Below are 20,680 nucleotides of genomic sequence, written 5' to 3' on the forward strand. Positions count from 1 at the left end.
CCGAGCCGAGCCTGATTGGCTCTGCTTGGCAGCTGACTGGCTCTGCTGGCAGCTGATTGGCTGCTGCCGCCACGTGATTTCGGCGCGCGCAGGCGCCGCCGCGGCGCAGTCGCCGGACTTGCGTGGCCGCGGTGCGCGCGCGCGCGCCCGGCTCTGTTTATTGTTGTTGTTCCGCGGCCCCCTTGCTCCGCCCCTCTGACCAACCAGAGCGGCGGGCTGGATGAGTGACAGGCGGCTGCGCCAATAGCCGCGCGTAGCGGGTGCAGAGGCGGCCGCCCTCGGGCCGCCATGTTGTGGCTGTCGTGAGGGCTGGCGCCGCTGCCCCCGGGCCCGCGGGAGCGCGCCATGGAGCCGCGGGTCACCCTGCGCGTCACCTGCCGCGGCGACACCCGCACCTTCCTCGTGTCCGACCCGGCGCACACGACGTGGGCCGATGTGGAGGCCATGGTGAGCGCAGGCTGGCCGCGGGAGGCGGAGCGGGGTGTCCGCCGCGGGGCCGCAGCCGCGGGAGCCGGCTCGCTGAGGTGCTGCCCGTGCCCCTGAGGCGGCGAGGGCCCAGCGTCTCCGGCCGCGCCGTCCAAAGCAGTGTCCCCCGTTTCACAGGCTGTTAGAAATGGTGGTTCATACGGCTGCGATCTTGATTTTTCTTTTCTCCTAATAGTATAGTTTACTTCTGCGCTGTGTGCTTAGGTTGACGGGAGCGGCCTGGTTTGGAAAAAGATTCTTAAGGGCTCCTTTTTTCCTGTGTGAGCAGGGGGTCTGAGCTGTGTTCATTGCCTTTTTCCACAGGTATGAACACTTGGTTTGGCTCTGTAGCCCTCCGTAAAGTACATCCTATTTTTATTGTTTTCTGTTCTTTTTGAAGTAGCTAGGGTAAAGTAACACACGTCTGTTTCTTTTCTGAAAATTCGTCTGTGCTCCCTGCGGTACTGAGCCACTGATACACTTTTGTTTGGTCCCTTGGTTCCCGGAGCTTTGTGTGTGCTGGTTTGGACAGAGCAGGGCCGTGCGTGGGCAGTTGCTTACGAAGATCTGTGTCTCATGCACTTGGTATAGTTAAGGGTTTGTTTGGGTGCTTGTTTTCAGGGCTGTGTTGACCTGTATTGGTTTAGGGTGAAATTGCGTTGTAAGGATTCCCCTGGCTATGATGAAGCTAACATTATTAATGTTGTTGTTGTTATTATTATTATTAATTCTGTAGCAACGGTTCTGGTGTTTATAGCTTGCTTTCAAAGTCACATCTGAAGAGATCTTGTTGCTGTTTTATTTCCTGTCTTTCAGCTCTTTTTCTGACTGGTATATTCCAGTATACATGCAGGAGGGTTTTGCTTTATGACTTGCTCAAGTTCAAAATTTGAACTGCATCATCTTTGGTTGAAATACTTCAGTCCTCTGAAAGGGGCACTGGTTCAGTCTTAAAATCCTTAGTGCAAGTAGAGCCTGCAGGAATGTCTGAGCTGGTTAGAATCCTGCTTGCATCAAAGCTGGAAGCAGATTACTGTGTAAGCACTGTGCTGCCCTTAATCTTAGGTATTCTCAGAGCCGGGGTGTGTTTGTTCAAGGTGTGGTGTTCTATTACAGTGTGTCCCTAGCCAGGGTAGAACCACGGGTTGTCTCTGTTGTGTGAATTACTGTTTTAAGGAAGTATCAGTTAAACCTTTTGTCTTTCTTATTTTTTGCTATTTTATTAAATGTGCGTTATGTTTATAAAGGATAACATGGGCTCTTGTTCTGCCTTGAGTTTGGGGCAGCAGTCTGTGATATTAGACCATGTAAATACAGACCACAGTTTCTTCCTGGCAAAACAAATTGGTTTTCTCTGACCTCACAAAATTTGAGATGTGTTGCTAGAAGGACCTGCCTGGAGCAGGTTCACTGCAGAAAGTGTCCCTGTGTGCTCCTGTGGGGCTCTGGAACTCCCCAGGCAGCCACTCTGGGCTAGCAGGACATGTGTCACTTCTTTCAGAGAATTTCTGTGGGGAAAAATACAGCTTTTGTAGGAACCTGGTACAGAAATGTACGGGAGGCTCAAAGACTCAGCATATGGAAATGACTGCTTTCATTTTATGGTTCATTTGGTGCTGCTCGTTCTGCCTCGTTAATGTAAAATGCAAAATAACTGCTCGGCTTTATTCTCTGAGTTTTGATGGGCTGTAAAGAGGCTGATCACCTATGTGAGCTGTCTTCTAGGTATTGTTATTATTATTATTAATTCTGTAGCAACTGTCCTGGGTTTTTTTAGCTTGCTTTCAAAGTCACATCTGAAGAGATCTTGTTTTATTTCCTGTCTTTCAGCTCTTTTTCTGACTAGTATATTTTTTAAGGAAAAGATGGAGTTTAGGGGTTGTTTGCCTTCTCTTTCATATTTTGCAGTGTTTACCATGACTGAGTTTGTTAACCCTGAGCTTGTCCTCGTGGAATGGGAAGGTTTTTATTATTTATTTTGGAGTAAACATTAACTGGGCAAGGTGCAACAGGAAAGAAATGTGTTTTTTGTTTTCATTAGGGAAAGTTAGTAAAGCTTGGAGAGAAGGCACTGGGAAGAGTTCAGCTCTAGAGGAATGGATTTGGTAAAACAGTGTTTACTTCAACTGAGAAACTGAAGGGAGGAATAGAAGGGTTTTAATGTTATTTCTAATTAATAATCCTTAACTGAGGGCATCCTGCCTCACTATGGTTTTGTGTTCTTTTTTTTTTTCATTCCAGGTTAAAGTTTCATTTGACCTGGACAACATTCAGATCAAGTACATTGATGAGGAGAATGATGAGGTAAAATACCTGCGACCCCACCCAATAAGTCAACTGAACAATGCCTGGTGGCGGAGATGACTTTGTGCCTCGTGATGATTTGTGGTGGCTCTTTCAGGAGACTCTGTTACGCAGATGGGGGTGGGGAAATGTTCTCCCCTTTCACAAGAAAACAGCTGATAGTCTTGTGGTTTTACTCTTAATGCAGTATATATATTTTAAAATATTTTTTAGAAGCTACTGCCTTTCTTTTTCCCACTCTGTTGAAACACCCAGCGATTCTCTGTGCTCTGAGGGAGGAATGTTTCTATTGAGGAACATTTGTTTTTTAAACAAGAATAAGGTACCTGTAACCATTTGTTAAAGCCCTGTCTCTTCAATCTAGATCCTTCCTCTGGAAAATGTAGGTCCCCTGTCATTAGCATGTGTTTGCTTCAGTGATCTGGTGTACTCAAATCCTCTGCTTGCTTTATGCAATTGCTGTAATCTCCAAGCAGATTACTGACTCAGAAAACAAATTGGTTACTTCTAGTTGTCCTTGTTGAGTAACTTCCTGCTTGGCACAGTCTCACCCTCTCATGTTATTTTTGTTTATCTAGAGATTCAGAGGGGAATGTAACTCTCGGGCAGAATGGACATTTGCAAGCACAGTGTTCCACTCTACTAAATGAGATGGGAGTTCTTGTCCTTACTTTTTCCCTTAAGGGGAAGCATCAAGAAGCTTTCAACAACTTTCAGAGAATGATTCTCCCCTTATTTTCCAGCCTGTCTAATATATAAATATATAGATGCATCTATGCCAGCTTTTTCTAAAATACTGAGCAAACATTGTTCAGAATCCTGTGATACTGTGGGGATTAAATAGATTCTTGTATTAGTGACTTCTATGTGCAGAATTGATAAATAAATTTCTGTAGAAGAATGGGCTTATGAAACAATTAGTCTTTTGAAACACTTAAGTGGGCATTTAAAGCTCTGGATTTGTGCAGTGAGCCCAGGGGCACAGGCAGTGACTTTCTGAGGAGAGCCTGCTTGTTGTAGGTGCCAGCAGTGCCAGAGCTCTGCCAGCCCAGTAACAAACATGGGCTGCTTCAAAGCACCACAGCTTTGGGTAATGATTAAACACGGCAGCAATAACAAATAGCTAAAGGACTGTTGTTGTAGAAACTGTGAGTAAAAGTGTGTTTATTCTGAAGTATGTTAATTTTAAGAGAGTTGCAAAAATCTATCTGTGGCTCTTGCTCACTCTCACTTCTCTTTGCAGGTGTCTGTGAACAGCAAAGGTGAGCTGCTGCTTTACTGAGCTGAAATCAAGAAAGAGACCCCAACTGTTGCTTTGTGTATTTTGAAGATGTAATTGAGAATGTTGCTTTTTGATTCTTGTATTTTATATGACTTGGCATCAAATTCTTCCCAAAGGACAGAATTCTTGATCCATAAGAACAAATTCGAAGTGATTAAATTAGTGGAAAGTTGTGGCTCTTAGCTGTGAAAATGTGTGCTTGTTGCTGTATATACAATTTCTTGCACTATTTTAAGAGAATTTACAGAAGGTAGGGGAGGCCCCTTGTCATGTAAGGGTTTCTAAATACTGTGTGCTTAACTTGCATCTGTTGTGTGAGGTAGGGGCCATTCACATTTCTTTCTGTTTTTCTTTAGAGGAATATGAAGAAGCTCTGAAGGTAAATGTGCTCTTTGACTTTTTTCAATATATTCATCCTTCTCCAATTAAAATTGGTGTAGCTGAGAGAAAAAATGGCATTACCTGGCCCAGGAAATCAGAATAGCTGTTTTCTAGCTTTGGACAGTAGCTTGAATGTCTTACTACATTTTTCCTCCATCCTGGTTGGTCTATGTTTATAAATTAATTAGTTGAAGAGTCATTTAGGATTCAGGACCCTGAGCAGCAGTGGGGTGGTTGAGAGACTGATTTTCTCAAGCCCTTCAACAGTAATCCCATATTTGGAAATATTGGGCTTTAGTGAAACCCTTCAAAAATCTTCCTACATAGACACTGCTGCTGGAGTATATCATTAAAACTTTAATTAGAGTCAATGCTTAGTTACTTTATAAGCAGTTAAACAAAATAAGAATTGCATTCCTTTATGTTTTTGTTTTACATTATTCAGTCTTTCAGAACTTTTTGCTCATGGTTTGAATTTGATATCTGATAATTTCAAAATAATCATAAATTCTTGGACACACTCTATTGTTTACTGGCTCCTGTGAACACTTTATTATAGGCTGAAAAATTCCAGTAGGATATTTGCATGGTTATGCTTTGGCTTTTAATAAACTTTTTAATAAGCATATTAGTAACCTTTCAGAAGTAGAATATCAGCTGACTCTACCTTGGCATCTCTCTGTTTTTCTTTTTGTGCCTGCTAGTCTTTCCCCAAACTCTCCAATGTAGTATTGGAGGTACTAATAGAGATAATTGGAGATAATAATACTGTATTTTTACAGATTTTGTATGCTGATCATAAGTGGAAAACATGGTGTGTGTATGTACTGTTTATTTAGATTGCAGTTAAACAAGGGAATCAGCTCCAGATGAATGCCTATGAAAAGAATTCTTCTCATGCTTCACAACTACGTGAAAAAATTGTGAAAGAAAAGCTGGTGCTTCTTAAAGATGAGAAGAAACCACTTGTGCATCATTCCATGTTAGCTCGGGGATTAGAGGAAGAATTAAAAAATAGCCAGGAGCTGACCAGTCAGGTAAGAAGCTGAGCTGCATTAAAACAAAGAATTAATAAATGTAAATCACTTTGTAGACTGATTGTCCTCTTTAGCCTTATATAAAAACTGCATTCAGAAGTTGGTCTCTGTTTTCAGTTACTTGCACCTATTGAAGCTCACCAAATAGTTTGAATGTCTTCAAGAGGATAATTTGATGCTGTCTTTAGAAATGCAGGTGCTTTCATGTTGACCATTTTAAGTGTTTTGATAAACAGAGCGATTCATCTCCTCGTTGCCATCTGGTAACTTCTGGTTGACTTGACTTCTTTGGTGTGTAATTACACTCAAATGCTAATGAGGCTGAAATGTTTCAGGAAAATATCAGTGGATGCTTTGTGTCACTTCACTGTTTTCTGACAAACTTTAAATATTTTTCTATAAAGACACTTAAAAGCCATTTCAGCAGTTAACTTGCTGTATTGAGGGTTTTTTTTTTTAAACTTTGCCTACTTTTTGTTTGTTTTGGTTTTTTTTTCCCTCAGCAAAAGTTAAATCAGACCAGAACAGAAAGCACAAATGAGAATCCTCCAGAATGGTTTACTAGCTACTTGGAAACAGTAAGTGAATTGTCTTGCAAGTTTTGGTGTCCTTAAATACATGAGAAATTGATCTTTGACTCTAGACTGGACACTCTTGCCATCAGCACTTGTGACCAGGATCTTGATGAGAACTAGATCATCTACAGTGTAAGGGATACCTTAAAAAACCCCCAAACCATAAACTTGATCCATAGCACTTGTGAAAAGTGGAATGTTTAGTTATGCATTTAATTAATTTGAGTGTAGTTTTAAGTAGCTCCCATAACAGAATCCTTGTGGCACTCCAGACAACCATAGGGACCCCAGACCACTCACTGTGTTGCTCTTGATTTTCCAGTTTCACCAGGGCAATACTTTTGGTTTCCTGTGATTGAAAGCAGAGCATTTGGTGACCTTACTTTTGATTAGTCAGTGTAAGAAAATACTTTCAGGAAGCCATTGACAATAAGCTCCAGGTTAAGATGTGGATGTTAACTTGATTTGAACAGCTAATAAACATCACTGAAAAGCAGTTTGATATCACTGCATCAGCTAGCAAGTTGTTGATTTATGTGCATTAATCTTTAAGCTTTTTTCTCTAGAGTCTCCTTTCCTTTGCCACCTATTTATACAAACTAAAAATAAGGGAAGTTTATGATTATGTTTAAAACATTGCTGATAGGCAAATCAAAACTTAATGGTAGAGAGTTGAGAGGGGCTTGGGAATTGTGGTAATTGTTTTGGAGATGAGTTTCCTTCCCTTCATGCAAGCTTGTGGAGGAAAAACAGTATTGTAAGCACAAATATGTGATTTTTAACTTGCCTTCTTAGAAGCTCTGGGTTGGTATTTTCTAAAATAAAAGCCCTCTCTGAGGAATGTGGTATTTGTTTAATTTTATGTAGAGTGTGCTGGGGATAGGGAAGATGATTCTGAAGCAGTCTGACTGCTGGCAGATTGGGAGACCTGTGGCAGTGTAACTCAACTTTTCAAACTCAGTGGGTGGGACTCATTCATGACTGCTTTCATTTCTTTCCAGTTCAGGGAACAAGTAGTGAAGGAGACTGTCGAGAGGCTGGAGCAGAAGCTGTATGAGAAGCTTGTTCATCAGAGCCAGCCTGCAGATTTTTGTGAGAGCTCAGTTTCAGAAGCAGCTCCACCTTCAGAGAGCAGCAGCCAGTGTGACTGGCTGATGTCCTGCTGCAACTGCCAGGCTCGCATTGTCGGGGTGCGCTACCAGTGCAGGTAGAGTGTGTGGGGAACCAGGGGGAGCGTGAGAAACTGTGCTCAGGGCTGCTGTTCCCTGAGTCTCCTCAGGGCTGCTGTTCCCTGAGAGTCTCCTCAGGGCTGCTGTTCCCTGAGGTGTGTAGGGTTTTCGGGCTTTTCCTGCCAAAAAAGTCCAGCACCAGAGCCAGAGCAGACAAGCTGAGTCCCCAGTCCGTGTTTCCAGGGTTGTTCATTCTTTCATTATCTCTCAGTTCTGTCCCAGCTCTGCAGGGCGTCCCCAGCAGAGCAGGACACGCGGGGGACTGGGCGGGTCAGAGGGTCCCGGGCTTTCTGTACGGTCCCCTGACCCAACCACCATCCACAATGAACTTTTTATTTACAAAACCTTACCAATACTCACTGCCTATGTTAACATGTCATTTCTACTCTAAACCAATCCTTGTGATACAACTCAGCAGAAAATGGGGGATGAGAACAAGAACAAGGAGGACAGGACCATTCCCCAATTCCTCCATCTTGTCTCTTCAAACCCATAAACCAAAAATCCTAAATTCTACATTTATATTCTATGATAAACTAGCTACTGCTTATTTTGAATTCTCTCAGCTTGTGATTCTCCATACACTGTGGGCATTCACTGCCATGGCAGGGATCAGAGGCAGTGCCCTCCTGGGCTCTGTGTGAGGCTGCCTGAGCCCCTTGGACAGACCCCAGACCCCCTGTCCGGTCTCCAAACCCTCCAGGGCAGCCAGAGGGATGTCCTGGAGTCTGACATGTCCTGGCCTTAGATACTTCTACATTCCTAATCTGCAGCCTGCTGCACGTTTCACAATGTCTACTGTGTGTCTCACCAACAGCTGATGTTTTCTCCTAGACTAGACTTTATCTGCATAAAAGCAAGATTAAAACTGTTTTGGAAGGAGGCGATTGTTAAAGTGAGAGAACTTTGTAACGCTGTGTTCTCAGTGACTCTTTACCTTATCTGCAGAGGACACGCAGTAATTGTAATGGAAATGTTTTGTTTGGTTAACTAAACAAAAAAAGCAAGACTTAGAACCACTAGTCTATAATAGTTGTTTGTTTAGTTCTGAAAGTCAGTGAGACTAAGGCAGGTCATACTTTTTTTTAATGATTGCATTGTGTTCTGTCAAATAATATGAAATAGATTTTGATGAATGTCTTAAGTGAGGCGTTAAAAGCAAGAGTTTTATTTGAATGAGGCAATTGCTGCAAAGATCAGCATTTTGGGACTAGGCAGAAGCAGTGGATGAAATGCCAATAGGAGGGGTTTTTTTATTTTTTTTCCTTGCTGGCAGGAGATGACAGTCTGTTTTTTATCAGCCCTGTTCCCGGAGGAGCAATCTGCTTTGCATCCCTGAATACTTATTGACTTAGCTTCTGTATTTCCATAAGTATGGTGCTGTTTCTGCCACTGCATTTTGGTAAAATGTTCTGCCTTTTGTAGCAACAATTTTAGTCACTTGTGCTAAAGAAAGCATCAAATTTTTCAGTGTGTTCAAAGAAGAGGGAACTGTGTTACAGTTTTGCCTAGAAGAGAGATAATCGTGTAGGTATTCCACATAGCTCCAAATACTGATAATAATAATAATGATAATTACTGTTGTCCAAATAATGCTAATAAGTGAGACATCCAGCTGCTGTCACTTGGGAACCGCTTACTGTGTGAAACAGCACCGTACCAACTTATTTCTCTGCAGAAATTCTTTGCCTCTTGGTAACCTCCTGTCTTTTGTGCCTTGCAGCCTTTGTCCAGCCTACAACATCTGTGAGGAGTGTGAGGCAGGGACGTATGCACACAACCCAAACCACGTCTTGCTGAAGCTGCGCAGGCCCATCCCCTGTGTGGCTGACAGCTGCAGCCTGGCAGAGCTGTCCCCACGCCTGCCTGCCACCCTGGAGCAAGTCAGGTAAAGAAATGGTGACAGGAGTGTCCCTTGTGCACGTGGAAACAGCTGTGTTGGAGTTGAGGTTCAGCTTTTATTTTAGAGAGAACAAGAAATGGAAGTGGCACTCAGACTTTGTGAGTAGCTAAAATAGCTACGTACTTATAAAGGGCCTAAGTCAAAAATCTTACAGTGTTTTTAATAACAAAGTAAAAAAGACAGACTTCTGTGTCATAGATGGGTAATAAACTTTGAGAGCTTGCTTTTTCTTTGAGCATTCTGTGTCTGCCTTTTTTTGGTTCTTTCAGAGACCATTCAAAATAGTTCCACAAGTAACTGTGAGGATTTGTTCTTTTAAAATAATTTGGTATCCGGACTAGAAGCATGGGATATTTCCTGAAGGGCTCCCTTGAGACTGAGACTGTTATCTAAAGATAAATTCTGATCAGTTTATGATAATAAGGTGTGTTAATCACTTTGAGATTTGTTCTTTTAAAATAGTTTGGTATCCAGTCTAGAAGCATGGGATATTTCCTGAAGGGCTCCCTTGAGACTGAGACTGTGTTATCTAAAGATAAATTCAGATCAGTTTATGATAATAAGGTGTGTTCATCACTTTGCAGGCTCCAGAAACAGATGGACAAAAGATTTCTGAAGGCAGAGAAGCAAAGATTGCGAGCAGAAAAGAAACAACGAAAAGCAGAGGTCCGAGAGCTCAAAAAGCAGCTAAAATTGCACAGGAAAATTCATCTGTGGAACTCTATCCATGTACTGGAAACAAACAGCTCACCTACTCTGAAATCTGAGAGTCTCCAGCCTAATACCTTCCTGTAAGGCTTGTTGTTAACTGAGCATCTGGTACTTGTGCTGTCTGACCTTTTGTTATGAGACCAAATTAAAATAACGGGAGGGAGGTTGTGAAATTGATAATTTGAAGCATGGGTTGTCATTTGACTGTGTGAGAATTTTGTCTAAATGTGACTTGCAAGGTACAGTGTTTTTAATTGAGAGTAGGAGAAAAGAAAAAAAAAAGTGACTGATGGTTACTATCAGAAACTTTATGATTTATGTAGATTTAGGAGGGAGTGCCTAGGATTATACATACATGTGTATGCTCATACAGCATAAATTAACATTGCTGCCAGTTTTGGAAAAGTCTGTATCTTCCTGCTTTATTAAGTATGTTGGCATAAAGTCAAGTACATTCTGTATATTTTGTTCAGTGCTATTGCTTCTTTTTTTTGATGTGCTCTTAAGATGAGGTTCATTAGACAGCAGCCTTTGCAGACAACTGCTCTGCATTTCCCCACTCCCCTTGAGTTTATAAATGTGCAGTAAAAGTAAAACTTGTATAGTTTGTTTTCTTTGATTCATCCCTTCCATTTAGGGCATTTAAAAGCCAAGTTAACATTAATCAGCAGCTGAACTTCTTCAGTTTTGGTGTATTTTGGGTTTATTTTGTTTCCTCTCTCCAATCCCAGGAGCCCTAATCCACCCTTCCAAGCAATTGTCCCAACCCTAAGTGCAGTATTTGTGGATGAGAATTTGCCTGATGGTACTCACTTGAAACCAGGAACAAAGTTCATCAAACACTGGCGAATGAAGAATACTGGCAATGTGGAATGGAGCTCAGACACAAAGGTATCTTGCCTTTCTCTTCCTTCTACACACTAAAATCATTCTGGAAGAGCACATTTGTATGTGAATTCTGTGTTAGGACCTGTTTAAGATTTCCTTTGGCCTGTAGATTCACAGCTGGGGATTCTGGGGCAATAATCTATATAGGTGCTCTGTAAAAGTGTAGATTATAGGAAGAAAGCCATTCAGAGGACCATCCCTGAACATGTTCCCATTAATAGTATATCCCCCATGTTATAATGGTACAGTTTGACCCTGTTTACAGCTGCTCTGTTGCTTTTCTGACCTCCAAACCCCTTTGTTCTGCAAGTGGCTGCATTTGTGTTGGAAGATGTGGTATCTTTGTGTTGATAGTTTCTGATGTGAGGGTGTGCACTGGCAGCCTGTGCTCTCCATGCTGGTATCTACAAGGCCTTTCAGCAGAGGAACTCTGCTTCCTGCTGCCCACACTTTGCAGAGAAGCTTGAGAAGTTCACTTTTGCCTTTTTCTGTTGTGTATTTCAGTTGAAACTCATGTGGGGTAATCTGACCTTGGCATCTTCTGAGAAGAAAGACGTGTTAGTGCCATCCCTTCCATCTGGACAAGTAGGAACTGTTTCAGTCGAGTTTGTAGCTCCCAACATCGAAGGAACTTACACTTCTCACTGGAGACTGTCACACAGAGGGGAACAGTTTGGGCCAAGGATCTGGTGCAGTATTGTTGTGGATCCCTCTCCAGCTGCTGACTACGTAGAGAGTGATTGGAAAGATTCTGACTCCTGTCAGAAGAGTAAAACTTCCAGTACCAAACAGGCAAGTCACTCTCCTGGAAACTGGGGCAGTTCAGAATTGCCTAGGAGACAGCTTTGTGTATTATTTAGCATGATATTCCTAACAAACTGTTCAGGGGGATTCTTCTAGCTGTTTGCTGTTAAATTTTATTTTTAATAGGAGAAAAGTACAACATATATTGCATTTATAAGTTCTACAGTAGTTGTTCTTTTTGACAGGCATGATATTAGCTATCAGTCTGTTGCAGCTATTTGTCTGCTCCTTTGGTTAAGCTGAAACACTGCAGCATTTCTCTTTGTTAGGTTTTGTACTTTTGGCTCTGTAATGAGTTGATTTAAACTTCTTTCAAATTACTTGAGTGTTTACACAAAATTCCGGCTTTAGATTTCATGTGATATTTTATTCACTGTGATTAAGGGGCTTCTGTTTTTTTGTTTTTGCAGGATGCTTCCTCAAAGACAGAAACAGGTGCTCAACTGAGAGGTGAAAATGCAGAGCAGGCTGAAATATCTCTGCCAACTATTCCTTTAAAGATGAAAAATCTGCCAAGTGAGAGAGAATTTTATATCCCATCTGTCGATCTCCTCACTGCACAGGTAAAGTGCTAAAATCCAGATAGATACAAAAGAAACCACCTTGGATTTGATGTCTGGGTTGGTAGGCATTTATGGGAATAAAGCTTCTGAGCTCTAAAATGGCCACTGTATTTTCAGAAAGAGTATATTGCATTTTATATAGCACAGCTGTTTTCTCAAACTGGTGTTAGGCATTGTTATTATGTGGAAGGTTTGTGTAGGACAGATAAAGATTCTCAAAAATGAGTCAGCATTGAGTCTTTCTCTGGCCCTAAAAAGGGAGTCCTTAGCTTTGTCCCTGCCCTGATCTTTGCCCCATATTCAGTGATGTATATATATGTAACATATATGTAAATATATGTAAATACCTGCCCCCTGAGGTTGTGTTGAGGAACAAAGTGTTATTTGTACATCAGTGGCATCTGTGCTGCCAAGTGCAGATATGATTCAGTGTCAGAGTTTGCTCATGGAAGCTGTGTGTGTTTTTTCCTGTAGGATTTGCTGTCCTTTGAGCTGTTGGACATTAATATTGTGCAGGAGCTGGAGCGAGTGCCACACAACACTCCTGTTGGTAAGGCTCCTGTATTCTGGGTGCTCTCTGGAGCACAGACAGCTGTCCTTTGGGTTTAGTCTTGGATTCTTTTCACCTCCATATCCCCAAGAACAATATTCCAGATGTTGAGGAATGCTGCCCTTTTCTTTGCACAGCCAGTGGCAGAGTAATGCAAAGCTAGTTGTTTATTCCACCAGATTATCTTGCAAAATAGTCTTTCTTCAGTCTTGAAAGAATGTCCCTTAAAAAGAACAACTTTTAAAAATGTTACCTCATGGAGGCTCCTTCTCCTTTAGTGCCAATTATCTTTGCTCCCTGTGTTTTCCAGACATGACTCCATGCATGTCCCCTTTGCCACGTGACAGCCCCTTGCTGGAGAAACCTGGCTTAGGTCAGATAGAGGAGGAGAACGAGGGGAGTGGATTTAAACTAGTGCCTGGTAAGCAGCAGTCCTGAGGAGATTGGGGGTGAAGGGAGGATATTGTCACTTCTGTGTAGTCAGCAAACCTGATGTCTAAAAGGAATTCTAACAGCTGTCTTCTCATTCTTTGGAAAAAAAAACAAAACAAAATTTAAAGAAAGGTTGTTTGGCTTATAAACATGGAGTTTGACCCTACATTAGTGATTATAGAGGTTGGGGCATAATAGATATAGATTTGGAAATAGAAATCATAGAATCACAGAATGGTTTGGGTTGGAAGGGACCTTGAAGACGATTCAGTTCCACCCCCCCTGCCATGAGCAGGGACAGCTTCCCTCATCCCAGGCTGCTCCAAGCCCTGTCCAGCCTGGCCTTGGGCACTTCCAGGGATGGGGCAGCCACAGCTTCCCTGGGCAACCTGTGCCAGGGCCTCCCCACCCTCAAAAGGAAGAATTTCTGCCTAATATCTAATCTAAATATAATCTCCTCTATGTTAAAGTCATTCCCTGCTGTCCTATTACTGCATGCTCTTGTGTAAAGTCCTTTCAAATGCTTATTTTGGTTTGTCTGACCACTAGAATTGTTGGGACAATTAACAATCTCCCCTTTATAGATTAGGTCATACTCCAAACACTCCAGGTGTGCTCCCCATACTTCTCAATCGCTTTCTCATTCGACTTGAACTGAATTCAAAAATATTTCAATTTTTAGAATTAACACACAGAATCAATATTAGCCATGGCTAGTCTAAAAAAATTCTTGTTACTGTTACATTTTCTTGTTGTGGTGGTAAAATCTGTTATGTTTCCCTTCCCAAGGAATGGCAGAAGCCTGCCTTTCTGTGGACTCTTCTGTGGTGAAAGTGAAAGCTGATCATGGGTTGAGCCAGGAGGAAGGGGAGGAAGATATGAGTGGGACTCAGTTTGTCTGTGAAACTGTAATTCGATCTCTGACCCTGGATGCTGCCCCTGACCACAAACCCCCCCAAAAAAACCCCAAAATCCTCCAGAGTAAGTACTGTCATTAACTGCCTTCTCTCCTTGACTTGTTTGCAGTCAGACATGAGACACAAATTGCTCAGCTCAGGTGGTTGATAAGCATTTAATTGTTTTTCCTGATTGGTTTTATTAGACTCTTTACAAACGTTTCAAGACACCTTCAGTTGCAATATGATAAATGAAGAATCACTTATGATAAATAGTAATTCCACTTCCAAAAAGGAAGCAAAGATTCATCAGTCAGAACCAGTGACAGAAAATTCCTGTGGTAAGTAAAATGGGCTTGAATGTAAGATAAAGCTGTAAAAAATCATGTGTAAGATGATCTGACACTGTTCTAGATGAAGATGTTGGTGGAGGGTTAAAAAATGTAATTTCTGGATTGAGTAATGTGTAGGGGGAGGAAAGTAGAGAACGTACAACTGGAACTTGACGCAGCTAGCTGGGAACAAGCGTCAGCTTTTGTAAACAGCTCCATGCTATTGTTTTAACCAAATCAAGTGTGGATCAGGGTAGAAGCGTAGGTATGATTTAAGATAGTAACTAAGGAATAGGATAATCAGTATCTAGGGGTGGGGGTTAGTTAACATGTGTATAATTTAAACTATAAAAATCACGAATCAACTCTGTATCCTTCGGACATCAGATTTGGGTGTATTATCACCCCGGTGTCCCGCGCGCTGGAATAAAGAACCGCATATGATCGCCTCTGTGTGGTTATATGTTTTCCTACGCTAACAAAGAGACTCATTAGTTTGTCCCAGTTATGAGAATCATTACACCAGAAAATTGGTGTCAGTACTTTAACAAGCAGCCGGTTTAACAGCTGTTTTTAAGGAAGTGAAATTGAGACCAAAAAAATCCAATTGGGTATTCAAGTAAGTGCTTGTATGTTATACATGAGTGGTGCCTCCATATTTTGTACACATTTTGCACAAATGTTTCTGACCTGTTTCTAATGTGTGTCATTTAGGAGCTGAAAACTACAATTTAAATTCTCTATATAGCTCTTACTCCTGTTTTTACTATAAGCATTAATACCAGCAGTGTATTTGCATAGGCTAAACATTAAGGTCTATTACTCCTTCACACTACACCCTCCCCACAACAGGGAAAATCACACCATTAATGGCAGCAGCTAAGGTTTACAGTTGTTTTTAAATCATTGTCTCTAACAACTGGGACAATTCTGTCTCTGCTGTTGTCCATACAAAATGGACAATGGTTAATACTTCACTTTTTTCCCTACTAGGGGACCTTCTGCTGTCTGCTGAGAGCACAAGCCCCCGGAGTGGTACTGGCAATTGTAATGAAGAGGAAGATAAGGATGATATTCAGAGTCAGTGCTCCTCTGCTTCCTCAGAGGATTATATCATTATTCTCCCTGAGTGCTTTGACACCAGCCGGCCTTTGGGGGACTCCATGTATAGTTCAGCTCTTTCTCAGCCTGGTTTAGAAAAGACAGGAGAACCTGAACCAGCAGCAGAGAACCCAGAAGGGGGAAGCCAGCCACAGATGCAGAGGATCCCTGATCCACTGACAGCTTCCCAAACACTGCCTGCAGTACCACTGACCCCAGCAACTGTGGACAGCTCACCCCAGGCACAAAGGTATGAAACAAATGGTGATGCTGGGATTGCTGGAGAGTCTGCAAGGTCTAGTACTTTCCAAACAGGAATTGTAACAAAAGTTTTATCATATACTGAGGTAAATGTTCTTAAATCCTGCAACTTTTTATGGAGCCTGTATTCACTGATTCAGGTGAGTGCAAGAGAGGGAGAGAAGGGAGCATGTGAAGTTCTTCCTTTTCTCTGTTGATCGTGATTTATTTATGTATGTCCATGTAGAATAAAAGTAGTGATGTTTTTGCCTTATGTTCTCAGGAATCTTTCATCTCTTCAGAATTCTATCTTCCAAGAACCAAACCCACCAGCTTCAGAGAATCTCTCTTCTGCTCCTCATGATCAAATACAAAGAGAAGGTATTGACAGTATTTAACAAAGGGTGCAGACTATTGTTATCACCTGTTCCTTATGCCTGGTATTGAATTTGATGTCTCATTTCTCCTGAGGAGAGCAGAAATCTACCAAATAAAGGTTTTAGTTTTTCTCTAGGTGTTGAACTTCTGCTATATGGATGTTGCAAATAAAGGAATATTGGCTTTGTGGATCAGTTAAGAGCATCTATTAAAAGAAATGGCAAGAGGATACTCAAAAGTTCTTACAGACATCTGGAAAATTACCTTCCTCTGGAATTAATGAGCTGTGTATTTAAGCTGCTCTTACAGTCACTGAGACAGCAGTTCCTCTCAAGTTAAACACCATTGATGAATCAGTCATATGGTTCTGAAATTCTGACTGCTTTCACTGCAGTGAGAGTCCAGGATACCTGCTCTGCATAACTAAACTTGGAGTATTGCTGTTGTACTGAGAGACACTTTGTTCTGTTTGTGTATGTGTTGCATTTCTCCAGCTTAATAGTCATTAACTGGACACTTCGACCTTTTTTCTGCCTCTTCCAGAACCCAGTGGTGAAGATAATCATGGACCAGGATCTTCTGCATTTCTCACCAAGTTCTCAGAATACCCGAGGTAATGAAGCTGAACCTGTGACTTCACAAATACTGTTTTAGACTGAGAAGTGTTTAATTAGACACCTAGGAAAAAGCTCTGGCCTACAGATTTCATGTAGTCATTAATTTGGAGAGAGGCCCTCCCTTCTTAAAGCAAACTTGCTGTGTTTTCTTAAGATCTTGGTTTCTACTTGGGCACAAATGGAAAGGATGCAGAACTGGCAAGCCAAAGTTAATGAAGAGCTCAAGTTGAATGCTTCTAAAATTCTGTGGGATTTTTTTCTGGAAAATCTCAGCATTCTTAGAATGGAGATTTTACAAGTTAGCTATAAAGTTGTCTTAAAATACTGAGACTGGAGAAGTAAGTCAAAACATTGAGCAGAATATTAAGTAACTTAAATATTCATAGAAAACAAATAGAAGTTACCCTGTCCTGAATGGATGTGTCAGTGCACAGCTTTCATGTAGGTATGCTCTCTTCTAGATGAGAACACAACTCTTTACAAAAGGTCATTTCAAGGAAAACATACACCCACAATTTAATGGAAGGTGTCAAGAAAAAGGAATGAATTTCTTGTACAGCTCAGTTCCCAAACACTGCTGATTGCTGTGGATCACAGGCTGTTGTCTCCAACAGTCCTTGCCTTGACAGTGACTTGCATTTCACTGAAACAAACCCTTGGCTTTACTGAGCATAAAGCAGCCTCTGCTCTCTTCACAGGTACCCTCAAGGAAGCAGCATTGCAGGAGAACTGGTGAAAGGAGCTTTGTCAGTGGCTGCTTCTGCCTACAAAGCTTTATTTGCTGGACCACCCATTATTGAACAGGTGAATGTCTTTCCTGTGTGCTGTGTGATTTTCATAGAATGACAACCTCAGATTTATAGGTGCATGTTTTTTAAGTGTATCAATTTCTATATTGGAGTTAATGTAAGAATAAAATGTGAAGTTTGAGGGTGTCCCTTTGAGGTTTGCTGCTCTCAGCACACTGAGCACACTGGGAAATCCATGCCATAGGGATGGAAGCATGGCTCTTGTAGCATCATGTAAGAGTAGTAACTCATCTTTGTGAGGAGTGAAAGGGATTATAAAAGGCTGAAATGGGGCCAGAAGAGCCTCTGTGCCTCAGTTTGATTCTGGTATAAACAAAGGCAAAAAACAAATTCCTTTTTTTAGCTTATCTTAGTGTCTTTGTTTGCAGCAGCCTGCAGCTCCAGAAGAGCAGACTGCTGCCCTGCTGTCCAGCCTGTGTGAGATGGGATTCTGTGACAGGCAGTTAAACCTGCGCCTGCTGAAGAAACACAACAACAACATCATCGAAGTGGTCACTGAATTGCTTCAGATCAGTAACAGGGACTGGTGCAGTAGGTGCTAAACCTGCCTGGTGGAGGGAGGAATAATCTTCATTGAGTAAACTCTAATTAAAATTCCAAGAGTAGCAGGCTGCTCCTCAGCTGCTCTCTCTATGGAGGTTTGACTTAAAACTTTGGCTTTTCTTTGAGCATTTGACTTTATTTTTTTTTTTTACCCTCATGGAAATGTCAGACAACCCTTGTGGCATCTCTTGAAATGGATACCAGAATTTCGGTTATTATTTGGGCCTCATAGTTAAATGAGTAGTCTTTAAATCTCTAATTTCAGATCAAATCCTTTTACCAGGAAATCATGTAGAACTAAACTTTGTACCCAGATGAGAACTTCCCATTTTATTGTGTATACACTTTTTTTTTTTAGGCAGCTGGAAAATTTTTTGTTGGCTTAATTAGCTTTGGAATAGAAACCAGTGTAAAATGCTGCTGTAAAATGTAGTCCTGCTTAATTTACAAGAGATGCCAGAAACTAGGAGCTTCTTTGTTTCTTCTGAGGATTTAGTAATTGGTTTTCCAATGTGTAATAGTGAAGTGACAAATTCAAATCTTAAAAATTATTATAAGAAAAAGAACTTACTCATAGAAGAAAGCCATGTTGAATCATCAAACGACTTTTGAAAAGTCTAAAAGTGTAACTGCAGTTCAACTGATGAATATCAGTGAAGTTGTTGCTTGTTGTAGCAGAATGGAGCAGGAGAATTTCCACCAGCAATTGAACCAGTAATGGTAGTGCACACCAGATCTGTAACACAGCTATAACCTACATAAAATATTTTGTTAAAAACAGAGTGTAAGGGTAGGAAAGGCTTTTCTAGGAATCTTTACAGGCTCTTTGTAAAAATATTAAAAATTTGACCATTACTTTTTTTCTCTGTAGTGCAAACATTTTACTCTGTTAATAGCACATTAAAAAATGCAAGAATGTGTAGGAACCCAGACCTGAACCAGAGTACAAATTTTGGTAATGTTTTGGAATGGGAAGAATGCTTGAAGCAGGGATCACATAACTTTACATTAGAGTTTGAAAAATGCATTAACTTAAGCACTTTCAAATGTACTGTCTCCTCTGATGGTTTTAGCTGGTCCTGTGTTTCCATAGCCACATCTGTAGAATTCATTTTTTCTCGTAAGATTTTTAGATGCCCATATTTAAGTTGGAGATCTAAGAATTCCCTACGAAATCTGCTGAGAGATTTGGTTCTGCAGAATGCCAGGAATGAGCACCAGACACTGCTGTGCAGTGGGGTAACCTTAAATAACTCCTGAGAGTTCAGTCCCTCAGCAGATGGCAGTGTTGGCTGCGTTCTTACTTTCAAGTAAACATTTTTCTTTGCTGCAGTAAGAGACCACTGATTCCAAAATATTTTATATTCCTCCTGCTTCAAGCTAGTGTTCTGTTTTGTCACCATTTAGCTGAAGTGGTGTCAGGATTGTGGCTGGCCAGGTTATCAGTAATTTTTTAAAAGACTTAATACCCATAGAGATAAAATACCATTGAAATAGTTCAAGAAAACAACTGTATCATACCACTTTCGTTTTAAACCTATTTTTATAGATTGTGGAAGATATACTCCTAAATGTTTATTTTGAAATACAGTAGAAGTAATTTGCAGTGTTTCCCATCTCTGTACACCAGTACAACTGTGTGCTGTGGACCAGTTAAAGATCCTTCTGTAACTTTCCACCTTACCTCGAGTGTGTTGTTTTGAGTATCTTTTGAGTTATGCCAACACTAGAACAAGGAGGAGGAAAGGACAGGGGTGAAATGCAGAAGCTGACGACACTTTGAAGCATACTGTGGTTTTTTGCCTGGGTCTGTCAGGCGCAGCAGGACCCACCGTGTGTACTTGGAATGTTCACGTGTTCTATAAATGACAAAATAAAAACATTTGAGGAGGATCACTTCGTTGCAGATTGAAATGGCAAGTGTGAGATGCTGTTCTCTGTAGGTTACTTTTTACTAGAGTTTAGATGCTGTATGCTCAGGCTTAAGATAGATATATTTCTGTTGGCTTTGTATATTTTGTTAATGGATGCATGATATAATTTATAATATATTCTATAGATCAGCTGTGTCCTCTGTATATTATTTCGGGCGAGCACTGGGGCTGGGGGGTGGGGATGGGGTTCCCAGCCCTGCTCTTGCCGCGGGCTCTGGAGCGGCACCGGCGGGCCCCGTCCCTTCCCTGCCGCACCGGGAGCACCCGGCCCCCGCTCCTGGGGCCGTGCCCGCAGCGGGCAGGGCGGGTCTGAGGGGCCGGGGCCGGCAGCGGGGCCCGCGCTGAGCCTTCTCCTCCCGCTGCCTACCCCGTGTGTGACCCCGCTCGGGTACCCGCAGCTCCTCGGCCTTCGCTGGGCTCGCCTTTCCGCTTGGGCTGAGCAGAGCCTGTCCCCGCCGCGCCGGTTCGCCTCAGCCCGTGGAGGCGCCGCCCGCCCCCGGCCCGGCCCTGCCCGCTGGCCCCGCCCCCGGCCCGGCCCTGCCCGCTGGCCCCGCCCCCGGCCCGCCCTGCCCGCTGGCCCCGCCCCCGGCCCGCCCTGCCCGCTGGCCCCGCCCCCGGCCCGTCCTGCCCGCTGGCCCCGCCCCGCCCCGCCCGCTGGCCCCGCCCCCGGCCCGCCCTGCCCGCTGGCCCCGCCCCCGGCCCGCCC

General features: G+C 42.3%; 1 protein-coding gene across 5 annotated transcripts; it reads left to right on the forward strand.

The window, feature by feature from the left end:
- Positions 1–179: 179 nt before the first annotated feature.
- NBR1 (NBR1 autophagy cargo receptor) lies at positions 180–20,103 on the forward strand. 5 transcript variants are annotated; one of them, XM_063403894.1, is made up of 21 exons: positions 182–447; positions 2,707–2,769; positions 4,013–4,031; positions 4,408–4,430; positions 5,272–5,469; positions 5,973–6,047; positions 7,046–7,251; positions 8,997–9,161; positions 9,761–9,967; positions 10,619–10,778; positions 11,280–11,567; positions 11,990–12,142; positions 12,617–12,692; positions 13,003–13,113; positions 13,914–14,105; positions 14,227–14,361; positions 15,346–15,703; positions 15,977–16,074; positions 16,615–16,684; positions 17,387–17,492; positions 17,869–20,103. In XM_063403894.1, the coding sequence occupies exons 1-21, from the start codon at positions 346–348 to the stop codon at positions 18,037–18,039; spliced, it is 2,976 nt and encodes a 991-aa protein (XP_063259964.1). In that variant the 5' UTR covers positions 182–345; the 3' UTR covers positions 18,040–20,103. The 5 variants fall into 5 exon arrangements, with proteins under 5 accessions (XP_063259966.1, XP_063259964.1, XP_063259962.1 ...); XM_063403892.1 differs by having other exon boundaries at positions 184–447; positions 17,866–20,103; XM_063403895.1 differs by lacking the exon at positions 182–447 and adding an exon at positions 2,545–2,570 and having other exon boundaries at positions 17,866–20,103.
- The last annotated feature ends 577 nt before the right edge of the window (positions 20,104–20,680 follow it).

This window comes from Prinia subflava, chromosome 8, assembly GCF_021018805.1.
Source record: "Prinia subflava isolate CZ2003 ecotype Zambia chromosome 8, Cam_Psub_1.2, whole genome shotgun sequence".
Taxonomy (NCBI): domain Eukaryota; kingdom Metazoa; phylum Chordata; class Aves; order Passeriformes; family Cisticolidae; genus Prinia; species Prinia subflava.

Coding starts and splice junctions, on each gene's coding strand:
- NBR1 (XM_063403892.1), top strand. CDS start 346: ATGGAGCCGCGGGTCACCCTGCGCGTCACCTGCCGCGGCGACACCCGC. Junction 448..2,706: donor GGGCCGATGTGGAGGCCATG/GTGAGCGCAGGC, acceptor TTTTCATTCCAG/GTTAAAGTTTCATTTGACCT. Junction 17,493..17,865: donor GACCACCCATTATTGAACAG/GTGAATGTCTTT, acceptor CTTTGTTTGCAG/CAGCCTGCAGCTCCAGAAGA.